The sequence below is a fragment of the Gekko japonicus genome, unplaced genomic scaffold (assembly GCF_001447785.1).
Source record: "Gekko japonicus isolate JY-2015 unplaced genomic scaffold, Gekko_japonicus_V1.1 scaffold1703, whole genome shotgun sequence".
Taxonomy (NCBI): Eukaryota; Metazoa; Chordata; class Lepidosauria; order Squamata; family Gekkonidae; genus Gekko; species Gekko japonicus.
Genome location: NW_015169224.1, coordinates 12,268 through 24,915, shown reverse-complemented (window position 1 = coordinate 24,915; position 12,648 = coordinate 12,268). Strand labels below are relative to the sequence as shown.

General features: G+C 49.8%; 1 protein-coding gene across 1 annotated transcript in view; it reads left to right on the top strand.

Moving 5' to 3' along the window:
* Positions 1-12,023, top strand: part of LOC107114819 (corticotropin-releasing factor receptor 2) — a 138,529-nt gene extending 126,506 nt beyond the window's left edge. Inside the window, exon 11 of the mRNA XM_015416413.1 lies at positions 11,837-12,023. Coding sequence (XP_015271899.1) covers positions 11,837-11,977 — 141 coding nt within the window. The 3' untranslated portion in view covers positions 11,978-12,023. The remainder of the gene's footprint in view (positions 1-11,836) is intronic.
* The last annotated feature ends 625 nt before the right edge of the window (positions 12,024-12,648 follow it).

Here is a 12,648-nt window from a genome sequence, read left to right as displayed (position 1 = left end):
TAGCTGGCAATCCAAAACAGTCCAGTGACACCTTTAAGACCAAGCTTTATTCAGGTACAAGCTCTCCCTCCTCTGCGAGGACAGATCTGCACGTCCCCTCCCCCCCCAATAGCTAGCAATCGAAAACAGTCCAGTGGAGCCTGAGCGGTGGGTGTTGCCGTCTGACACACTTCCGGTGATGTCAGGGGGTGTGGCATATGCAAATAAGTTATGCTAATGAGCTCCTGCACCTCTTTTTCTACGAAATGACCCCTGCCTAAGAGTATGCCCCTTTCACCACTGCAGCACACTGGGGTGACATTTTCACTGAGTTTTCCACTATGGCCCCCACGATCTTTTTCTCTCTCAGTCTCAGCAAGTTCAGACCTCAACCCAGGTTTGGCAAACTTAAGCCAGGAAGACCTGAGTTCAGATCCCTGTTTATCAGAAATCAAAGTGGGTGGTAACTCTTGCAGAGTAGTTTCTCAAGGCCGTTGTGTGGCTTTCCTGGGAAAACACCGTGTCTGGTGCGTCGAGGTCTGTTGAGGAAGACGAGAGGGGGAACCGCGATCCCCCCCGAAATGACCTCTTCTTAAAACATTAGCTCTGTAAGCTGCAAACCTACTTTTGATTAATTGACATTCACCACAGAAATCTCATGCTCAGAGTTCTGAGTCTAGGACCCAGGGGAGAACATGAAATGGCTGAGCGATTGAGAGAGTCTGGGGAAGGAAGCTATGATGCAGCAGCAGCAGAACTGGAAGCAGGAGATGGCCAGCTCCACTGCGGGCCTGATGGAAGCTCTTCGGGGGCCTGATCCAGCCCCTGGGCCACATGTTTGACACCCCTGGTCTACTCAGACTGGCAGCAGCTGTTCAAGGTCTCAGGCGGAGGTCTTTCCCATCACCTACCGCCTGGTCCTTTTAACTGGAGATGCCGGGGATTGAACCTGGGACCTTCTGCATGCCAAGCAGAGGCTCTGCCACTGAGCAGCAGCATCTCTCCTAACACATGACGCCTCCTTCTACCGAGTCAGATGCTTGATTCATCAAAAGTCTACTGAGGCCCAGGTCACACGGGCAGGAAACTGTGGGGGAGAAGCGTGGCTGTTTGCCCTGGGGCAAACTACTGCGCAGTTACTCGATCAGACCTCCCGTGGAGGTCCTGTGGAGGTACCGTGGAGGTTCCATGGCAAGGGAGAGGTGCTGATCACAGGACAAGCCGGTGCGCAATGTAGAAGCGTGCACCACGGCAAAATGTTTTGGTTTTGTGTGTACACGACGAATGCGCATGCTCCGTTGGGTGCGTGTGCGCATCCACAGAGACGTGGACAAAAAACCAACACCTTATTTGCAAGGGGACATGGGCGGGTGCCGGATGCCACCGGAAACGCGATCAGACGCCCGCCCTTGCCCCGCAGTTTCCGGAAACTAGTACCTCTGAGGTACTAGTTTTTTGCCACGCAGTTTCAGCTGGAAGCCTCGGTTGTGCCACGGGAGTGCTACGCTTCCCAGATGCGTCTGTTTTCCGTCTCACTTGTGTGGCTTCTGTTCCATGTGACCGCAGCCACTAGCACTTTATGTTGTGTTTTAAAGCTATAATTATCTCCAGGGTCTCAGGCAGAGGTCTTTCCCATCACGTACTTCCTGGTCCTTTTAACTGGAGGTGCCAGGGAATGAACCAGGGGCAGGCCCCTAGCGACATTGGGGCTTTTCGGGGGCTCTGCCCCTTTTCCTAAAGGCCCAGCCCCACAAGCGCCAATCCTGAAAGCCTCTATTTTTAATTTTTAAAAACAAAATCTTAAAAAAAATATTGCAGGCATGCGCCCACATCCGGACCAAGCCCCCTTAACAATTTAAAAGCCCCCCGAAAAATAAAATCCTAGCTACAGACCTGACCTGGGAATTTCTGCATTCCAAGCAGATGCTCTACCACGGAGACGCAGCCCTTCCTCCACCTGGTGGTAGAGCAGAAGGCAGTGTTCAGAAGGATTGCATTAGAAGTTAGCTGGCACATCACCTGGCAGTCTTGGTGGGCTACAGGTAGCCATTCCTGGTGGCTACACGTTACTGAGATCTCCCGCCCACGATAGTAGAACTCGGGGGCTCCCAATGTGGTTGGCGGGCAATAGATTCAGGATGGCACTCAGTGGGTAATTAAATTGTGGAAATCAGCATCATTGGATACAGAAGAGAAGAGAAGAAGAGATTGGATTTATACCCCGCCCTTCACTTGGAGTCTCAGAGCGGCTTACAATCTCCTTTCCCTTCCCCTCCCCACAACAGACACCCTGTGAGGTGGGTGGGGCTGAGAGAACTCTGACACAAACTGCTCTTTTTCAAGGACAGCTGTGCCAGAGCCTGTGACTGACCCAAGGTCACATCAGCAGGTGCAAGTGGAGGAGTGGGGAATCAAACCCGGTTCTCCCAGATGAGAGTCCGCACACTTAACCACTACACCAAACTGACACCAAAAAGCCACAAGCATAGATGTCTTTAAAAAGGAATTGGACAGTGTTGTGTAGGAGACATCACAAGAACATAAGAGAAGCTGATGTTGGATCAGGCCAGTGGCCCATCCAGGCCAACACTCTGTGTCACACAGTGGCCAGAAATACCAGGTGCCATCAGGCGATCCAGCAGTGGAGCCAGGACACTAGAAGCCCCCCCCCCTCCACGGTTGCCCCCCAAGGACCAAGAAGACAGAGCATTCCTTGCCCCCAGACTGAGAGTTCCTATCTATTTGTTGTTCAGTCGCACAGTCGAGTCCGACTCTTCGCAACCCCATGGACCACATCACGCCAGGCCCTCCTGTCTTCCATCATGTGCCGAAGTTTGCCGAATTTCATGTTCGTTGCCTCCATAACACTGCCTGACCATCTCATCCTTTGCCGTCCCCTTCTTCTTTGACCTTCTGTCTTTCCCACCATCAGGGTCTTCTCCAGTGAGGGCTCCCTTCACACTGGGTGGCCAAAGTATTGGAGCTTCAGCGTCAGTCTCTGGCCTTCCAGGGAACAGTCAGGGTTGACTTCTTTTACGATTGACTGATTTGATCTCCTTGCAGTCCAAGGGACTCTCAAGAGTCTTCTCCAGCACCATAATTCGAAAGCATCGATTCTTTGGCGCTCGGCCTTCCTTATAGTCCAACTCTCGCAGCCATACATGACTACTGGGAATACCATTGCTTTGACCATGCGGACTTTTGTTGGCAGGGTGATGTCTCTGCTTTTTATTATGCTGTCCTATCGAAACCTTGTGGCTCATAGCCACTGATGGACCTCTGTTCCAGATGTTTACCCAATTCCCTCTTGAAGCCGTCCATGCTTGCAGCCGCCACCACCTCCTGTGGCAGTGAATTCCACATGTTAATCACTCTTTGGGTGAAGAAGGACTTCCTTTTATCCATCAGTGGCTACCAGCTGTTATAACTAAAGGGAACCTCCCCATTCAGAGGCAGTAAGCCTTTGAATCCCGATGCTAGGAGCAGTGCTCCCTCTAAGTTGTGGGATCTTGTGAGCAAATATTCTACTTTGTGAGCTACTGGCATTAAAGCTGTGAGTGAGCGATTTGGCTACTGCATAAATTAGTTTGCTCTGGAGCCATCCTCCCTGAGAAAAGATAAAAATCTGTGAGCTGGAGGCTAAAAAACTGTGAGCTAGCTCACACTAACTCAGCTTAGGGGGAACACTGGCTAGGAGGCAACATCAGGGGTAGGCCTTGGCCTCTGTTTCCTGTTTGTTGGGCTCTGTGTGAATCTGGATACTGGACTAGATCAACCACTGGTTTTCTTTATGTTCTCAGCAAATGGTAGAGCCATCGTCTGCCTCCGTACAGGGTGACTTCCGAACCTGAAAAGAGAATGACATTGATTTGAAACGTCATTCCAAAGAGGGCGTCCCATTTTGTTTCCTTGAAAACAAAGGGACGGTCTAAGGTCACTCCCCTCATTATGAGTACATTTGGAGTGCACGTCACAGCCGCAAGTTGAATGGCGATGCTCCCCTAGGACGCTTGGGGATCGGTTGATGGATCGCCTCCTGTCACTTTAATCCAGCATAACTCATTGCTTGAGTTTAAACATTTTACCGCTGGGTGCCTTTGGGATGATTCTTGTGTGATTTATCGAGGGCAGCCCTAGGAGAAAGAAAGGGACGTTTTGTACTGAATGCGATGGTGCAGGGCTCTCTTCATTCCCACCGAGTGCCAGTTTGATGTAGTGGTTAAGAGCGTGGACTCTTAATCTGGGAGAACTGCGTTTGATTCTCCACTCCTCCACATGCAGCTGCTGGTGTGACCTTGGGTCAGTCACAAGTTCTCTCAGAGCTGTTGTCTCATAAGCAGTCTTCGGCCCCACCTACCTCACAGGGTGTCTGTTGTGGGGAGGGGAAGGGAGAGGAGATTGTAAGCCGCTCTGAGACTCCAAGTGAAGAGTGGAGTATAAATCCAATATCTCCTTCTTCTCTGAAGACTTTCTGCTCTAGGGCTTCTATGCCCTTGTTGGGGACAGGGAATCTCTCCTGCCTCCAGATCTCATTGCCCGCTGCCACTCTGAGCAGTGGTGGGAGATTTTTTTTTAAATGAAACCTCTTGTTCTTGCTGGAAGTTTTTGCTGGAAGTGATGACAGGTAACTCTAGGAATCACAAGGAACTCTTTGGTTTTACCATAGAGTTTTGAACAATTCCTGGAGCTACCTTTTGTCATTTCTGGGGGTTTTTTACTGGAAAAGATGTAGCATCGCACATTATGCTGGGACCTTCCCATAGGAAGACCACAGCATTGTGTACCATAGAGCATCATTTCCAGTAAAAAAAAACAAAACCCAGAAGTGACAAAAGGTAGGTCTAGGAATTACACTGCCTGGCAACCATAGCTCTAGGCCTGTAAACTAGGTTGAGCTTGAGAAAGCCACACAGCATAATAATAATTATCCGATAGATAGATAGATAGATAGATAGATAGATAGATAGATAGATAGATAGATAGATATAGATATCTATATATAGATATAGATATAGATATAAAAGGCAAGCCGTGTTGCCGACGACTCACCTCACCTCCCATTCGCCACTGGAGAAGCTGCCTTGGCATCTAATTGGTCCATCCCACCGGGTCCTCCATTTTTACACCCCCACTTTTGATGAGTTGCACCTTGGGAGTTGTAGTTCTCAGATGGCATTACTGCAACCATAGCAAAGGAAATTAGAACTACAACTCCCAATTTCGGAGTCCCAAGAGGCTGTGGGGCATTAGCAGGGTAAGCAATCAGCCGGTGTTAAAGGGGAAGGAGCTTTGGAATTGAAAGGGGTTGGGGGGAAAGGGAAGGGAAAAATCCTGAATGCAATCTCCAGCAGAGAAGCTGGAGGTCAGTTCAGTGTGCACGCCCACTGAAAAGTACACAAACGGAGAGTGATTTCAGCAAAGCGTACTTAATTCTATCCGGAACAAGACGACTTTGGCTGGCTCGCAGGCCAGCTTATATTCTGAGACTCCGAGAGAAGGGCGAGGTATAAATCCAATCTCCTCCTCCTCCTCCTAATAGGCCAGTGTTAAAGTGGAAGCAACTTTCTAGGGCTCGTTGTATTTATTCCCACAACAGGCCTTATTCGTAGTAATTAATAATGGTAATCAGTAATGTAGCAACCTCATTTAGAAAGCAGAACCTGGATAGATGGCTCAGCACTTTCTCTCTCTTTCTCTCTCTGTCTCTCTCTCCACTATGTCTGAAAGCGGAACAGCAGTTTTCCCTTTGATACACTGTATTAAACAGGGGGGGGGGAGGGAATGATTTTGTAAATCATCGGTATTTCTGACCTTTCGCAAGCAGATTCACTCTCTTACCGCCAGCGTGATTTGCGAGTGCCCGCCGCTTCGCGAAACACAACGAATTTAGCGTCTTGCCGGTTTTGCCTCCGATCTACTGGGAAGCCCAGGACTTCTATTTACCGCCGCGTGAGTTATCGATAGGCATCTGTGCCTTGCCCATAATTGAAAATATTTTCTTTTTGGTACAAAAACAAAATCTCTCCGGGAGGGGGGGTGCAAAACAAAGAGAAAAGAGGCCTTGGCGAAGTCCGGGGTGGTCTTAATAACTCATGCTTAGAGCCTGCAGCCACAGAGCTATGCATAGCTGGATTCTTTGATTCCACTGTTTCTCTCTGTCTCTGTCTCTCTCTCTGTGTGTGTGTGTGTGTCTGTGTGTGTGTGTCTCTCTCTGTGTGTCTCTGTCTCTCTCTCTCTCTCTCTCTCTCTCTCTCTCTCTCTGTGCAGCTTATTTTCTCCAGCTTCTGAGACCAAAAAGCACAAGGAAGATTAGCTAGCAAAGAGAGATCATGGAAAGAGGCAGCTTCTTTCCGCCCTTCAGACTCCTGCGGTTTTCTTTGCCTGTCAGGCGGGGTTCCCTGCAATACGGCAAAGCAAGGTAGTGGTCTTGGGTGACAAATTGGGGGGGAGCTCCCCCCCCCCGCTTCACCCTCTCCATTTCCTTCTCCGCCACACCTGACCCCCGTGCTAGAGAAGTTAAAGCCCCTTCCTTCTTCGTTCCTCAGGCATCTTGAAACATCTGCAGGTGCCCTGCAGGGCTTCCTGAACTCTCACGGGGTTCCAGGAAACCCCGTGCCACGTGCATAGTTTGTTTTTGTTGTTGTTGTTGTTCAGTCGCACAGGCGAGTCGGACTCTTCGCGACCCCATGGACCACATCGCGCCAGGCCCTCCTGTCTTGCGTCGTGCTTCGGAGTTTGCTTAATTTCATGTTCGTTGCATCGATAATGCTGTCTCACCATCTCACCCTTTGCCGTCCCCTTCTTCTTTTACCTTCAGTCTTTCCCAGCATCAGGGTCTTCTCCAGGGAGTGCTCCCTTCTCATTGGGTGGCCAAAGGATTTGAGCTTCAGTTTCATTATCTGGCCTTCCAGGGAACAGTTACGGTTGATTTCTTTGAGGATTGACTGATTTGATCTCCTTGCAGTCCAAGGGACTCTCAAGAGTCTTCTCCAGCACCATAGTTCAAAAGAATCTATTCTTCGGCACTCAGCCTTCCTTATAGTCCAACTCTCAGCCATGCAGTACTACTGGGAATACCATCACTTTGACTGTGTGGACTTTTGTCGGCAGGGCGATGTCTCTGCTTTTTATTATGCTGTCTAGGTTTGCCATCGCTTTCCTCCCAAGGAGCAGGCGTCTTTTAATTTCATGGCTGCAGTCACCGTCTGCAGTGATCTTAGATCCCAGGAATGTGAAGTCTGTCACTGCTTCCACGACTTCCTCTTCTATTTGCCAAGGAGTGATGGGGCAAGGTGCCATGATCTTCGGGTTTTTTAATGTTGAGTTTCAAGCCAACTTTTGTGCTTTCCTCTTTCACCCTGAGCAAGAGGCTCTTTAGGTCCTCTTCACTTTCTGCCATTAGCATAGTTTGTTACACTGTGTGTAAAGATGCCTGGGAAACCGGAAGGGATACAGTTTCAGGTGTGTTGGTCTGCAGCGAAAGAGCAAGATTCCAGTCCAGTAGCACCTTAGAGATGAGATTTGGGGGGTATAAGCTCTCAAGAGTCAAAGCTTACTTCGTCAGATAGAAGTAGGAATGGCGATCCCTGCATCCTGGTATCTTCCAGCCAGAAGGTGGGAGGGGTGTGTCAAAGAAGGGAGTTGAGGTGCAAAGGTACAATGCAAACTGGAATCAGCTTGATTAGAGGAGGGGAGAAATGCTTAGGGGCAGGAAATTAGCGTCTGTAGTGAGATAGGAATCCGCTATCCCTATTTAGCCCTGGGTGATCCACTGTTATGAATTGTGAATTAACTCAAGCTCATCAGTCTCCCCTCTCACATTGCAGTTTCATTGATACATGAATATGTGAGGCATGGATATGTTAGTCACTTTCTCCCCCATATAAAGGCATTCATATCTGACAAATAGAAAGGATCCGAAGGAGCAGGTGTTTGGAAATACCTTTCTGGGAGAGTCTGACGGGTAGATCATATTTCTATATTTACTTAAAACATTTGAATGCTGCCTTTCCAAGGCAGTGAGTCTAAAGAAACATTAAAACATTTGAACAATTTAAAAAGCCTTCGACAACATAATTTAAAAAGGCATTAAAAATTATAAAACAATTCAATTACAAATACATGAACAGCACTAGAAGGAAGGCCAGTAACTGTTATTGGCGGTGTGTCAGATAAAAGAAAAAAGTCTTCAACAGCTGACAAAAGGCACCAATAGCTGGAAAACCAAAGAGAGTCCCACCGTTAACAGTTGGTATTTTAAAATTTGGGACCATTCAATAGTGTACAAAATATCCGACACAATATCTAGCCCCGACCACCTATCAAGTTCTTTGGACTATTTCAAAAGATGGTTTCCGATACTGGAAAAACTAGATGACATTCTTGGAAACAAGGGTCTTCTAGGTATCGATATCACAGTCTTTTGAAAATCAGTTGGTTGGTTTTAATTTTTGGAATGAAACCTGGAAGTTTATCAGACAATATTTATATATATATTTTATAAACTGTTAGGATACTGCAATATTTAATAAGTATCAATGCTGGATATTTAGTCTATGTAAACTGATGTTGTTAAAAGCTGTTTGTTTGTTTTTGGAAAATGAAAAATATATTTAAAAAAGATACCAGTAGATGGCGACAAAGGGCATTCCAAAGTTTTGGTGCCACAACAGTGAAGGCCCTTTTGGGGGGTTGCCACCCATCCAGCCTCAGATGGCGGGGGCAACTGAAGCAGTGCCCCCAAAGATGACCAAAGTGTAGGTAATGTTTCTGGTGGTCGGATCCAGTATAAGGCAGCTTCGTATGTTCTATGCTCCTGCAGCGTGCAGGGGGTTGGACTAGATGACCTGCAAGGTCCCTTCCAACTCTAACATTCTGTGATTCTATGATTCTGTTATAGGAGAGGGGCCGTAGCTCAGAGAGAGAGTGTCTGCTTTGGATACAGAAGGCCCCTGAAATATGTGGCTCTTTGAGCCTAGAACACATCTCTCCAAGCCGCATTCTCTGTAATAGTAAGACGACCGTAGGAGCACACGGCAGCTCTTTCACCAGGCCCCAACTGTCTCAGTATACGAGCGGCTTTATTGTGAGTGCAACAGCCTGGAAACCTGCTTGTCATAATAGCCTTCTGTGAATCACTTTTTAAACGGTGAGCACGTTCACTCTCCTGCATCGCCGCGGGAAAAGGCTTCTTAGCCTTCCTTCCATAGAAAGACACGCAGTTAGATAACTGGGCCAGAACTTGCTGACAGATGCTTTTACTGGGTGCTTGCAAAGAAGGCGAGCTCCCAGAGGTAGATTTGTTAAGTGGAGTCTTCACTTGAAAACGCCCAATTACCTCAATGGAGAGAAGGACAAGGTAGAACCCCGTCGGCTCTGCAGACAACATGTTAAGTATCAAAATGACATCAGAAGAACATCAGAAGAGCCCTGCTGGATCAGACCAGTGAGGGTCCATCTAGTCCAGCTTCCTGTCTCACCCAGTGGCCAGTCAGTTCCTCTGGAGGGCCAGCAACAGGGCACAGAGGCCGAAGCCTTCCCCTGATAAGAACATCAGAAGAGCCCTGCTGGATCAGACCAGTGAGGGTCCATCTAGTCCAGCTTCCTGTCTTACCCAGTGGCCAGGCAGTTCCTCTGGAGGGCCAGCAACAGGGTATAGAGGCTGAGGCCTTCCCCTGATAAGGACAGCCCTGCTGGATCAGACTAGTGGCCCATCTAGTCCAGCATCCCATCTCACACAGTGGTCAGTCAGTTCCTCTGGAGGACTAACAACAGGGCACAGAGGCCGACTAGAACTCTTCTGATGTTCTTATAAGGGGAAGGTCTCAGCCTCTGTGCCCTGTTGTTGAACATCCAGAGGAACTGAGTGGCCACTGCTTGAAACAGGATGCTGGACTAGATGGATCCTCACTGGTCTGATCCAACAGGGTTCATCTTGTGTTCTTATCAGGGGAAGGCCTCGGCCTCTGTGCCCTGTTGTTGAACATCCAGAGGAACTGAGTGGCCACTGCTTGAAACAGGATGCTGGACTGGATGGACCCCTGGTCTGATCCAGCAGGGCTCCTCTTAAGTTCTTATGAGGGGAAGGTCTCAGCCTCTGTGCCCTGTTGTTGGCCCTCCGGAGGAACTGGCTGGCTACTGTGTGAGACAGGATGCTGGACTGGATGGACCCCTGGTCTGATCCAGCAGGGCTCCTCTTAAGTTCTTATGAGGGGAAGGTCTCAGCCTCTGTGCCCTGTTGTTGGCCCTCCGGAGGAACTGGCTGGCTACTGTGTGAGACAGGATGCTGGACTGGATGGACCCCTGGTCTGATCCAGCAGGGCTCCTCTTAAGTTCTTATGAGGGGAAGGTCTCAGCCTCTGTGCCCTGTTGTTGGCCCTCCGGAGGAACTGGCTGGCTACTGTGTGAGACAGGATGCTGGACTGGATGGACCCCTGGTCTGATCCAGCAGGGCTCTTCTTAGGTTCTTAAGGGAAGCTGGGATCCCTGGTCCTCTCAAGTGGTTAATTCCTTCAAATTAAGTTCTTATGAGGGGAAGGCCTTGGCCTCTATGCCCTGTTGTTGGCCCTCCAGAGGAACTGGTTGGCCACTGTGTGAGACAGGATGCTGGACTAGGCGGACCGGTGGTCTTATCCAGCAGGGCTCTTTTTAGGTTCTTAAGGGAAGCTGGGATCCCTGGTCCTCTCAATTGGGTAATTCCTCCAAAGGCCAGTTGGTGGCAGCAGTACCAAAAGAGGGAGAGAAACCCCCTCTGAGGATCAGGACTCAGAGAGTGGGAAGAGTGGCATGCCACTCAGTCGAGCCTCCGATGGCCATTGGTATCCAGATGCCTCGGAGGGCAGGACGGAGCGATGCTCATGGGCCATCAGGGCTGTTCCGCCGCAGTCTTCCTTTGTGCCCCTCTTGTTGTCTCTACTCCAATCTGAGTAAGAATTCTGAACTCGACTGAACTCTGGTTAGGGGATGGCGGTGGGTGGGATTGCCAGATCCAGGTTGGGAAACTCCTGGATATTTGGGGGTGGACCCTGGGGAGGACAGGGAACTCCGTGAAGAAGAAGAGAGGATTGGATTTATTCCCCCGCCCAGTGTTCTCTCTAAGCTGTGGAGTCTTGTGTGCAAAACTTCTACTTTGTGAGCAACTGGCATTAAAGCTGTGAGCCAGCGATCTGGCTGCTGCATAAATTAGTTTGCTCTGGATCCGTCCTTCCTGAGCTAAGACAAAGATCTGTGCGCTGGAGGCTAAAAAACTGTGAGCTAGCTCACACTAACTCAGCTTAGAGGGAACACTGCCCCCCGCCCTTCACTCGGAGCCTCAGAGCGGCTTACAAACTCCTTTCCCTTCCCCTCCCCACAACAGACACCCTGTGAGGTAGGTGGGGCCGAGAGAGCTCTCTCGAGGACTGCTCGTGAGAGAACTGCTCTGAGAGAACTTGTGACTGACCCAAGATCACACCAGCCGCTGCAAGTGGAGAAGTGGGGAATCAAACCCGGTTCAATGCTGAGTCCACCCACCACCCCACCCCAAAAAAGCATCCATTTTCTCCAGGGGCACTGCTCTCTGTAGTCGGGAGATGAACTGTAATCCCAGGGGGTCCCCAGGTCCCACCTGGAGGCTGGCGTCCCCACGCTGGGTGGTTCTTCTGTCCCCGGTGACGGGAACGGTGCACCTGCACAACTCCCTCCACCCCCTTTCAGTGAACGGAACGCTAAAGGGTTAGAGTAGACTGTGGTTGGATCCCGCTGTGGTTTAAAAGAGGAGGGGGAAACTATCGGAAGGTTGGGGGAAAGTTCCGCTCGGGGGAAGCGGCTCGGGAATCGTTTCTCTCCCCCAACTCACGGCCTCGTCTTCTCCCCTCAGGTCCGTTCCGCCGCCAGGAAAAGATGGCACCGTTGGCAGGACCACCACTCCCTGAGGGTCCGAGTCGCCCGCGCCATGTCGATCCCGACCTCCCCCACCCGGATCAGCTTTCATAGTATAAAACAGTCGGCGGCCGTGTGACCACCAGCTGCTCAGGGGATCCCGTCCTCCCCCCGCCCGTCCTCTCTCTCCCTTCCTCCTGTCTGTCTCTTCTCTTCTTCTCTCCCCCCGTCTCTTTTATTTCCGTTTTCTCCTCCTTCCTTTTCCCTTCCTCCTTTCCCCCTCTCATTCCTTCCCTCACTCCTACTATCTTTGTTTCTTCTCTCTTCCCTTTTTTTTTTTTTAAAGTTTCACTAAGAGGCAGCTCTCGTGTCTCTGCGGACAGCTTTCTGTCTCGACTCGACGCCGCTTTGGAGACAGGCGGCCACAAGAAAACAGAGAAGTCAGAGTGAAGAAAGGGAGCAAAGTTATCACAGAAGAGCATCAAGAGGGGAGGGGAGGAAGGTGTCCTTTCCCGCCCGAAATCTTCCCACATTCCCAGAATTCTAAGCATGCACCTGGAAACAACTAATTGGGAAATGCACTCCGGCAAGGTGGGGACAATGCAGTCTCGTTCCTTCCATTTCCTTACCGTGATCTGATTGGACCATTTCCAAAGGCCCCTCGGTTTGACTCCACGTCATTTCAGTTTGCGGTGTAATTTTTGTCTTTGAGTCGGGGTTTTCCGAAACGATGCGGTTTTTAGTAGGTGATATAACAGCATCAGGAGAAGACCCCGATGCTGGGAAAGTTTGATGGTCAAAGAAGACAGG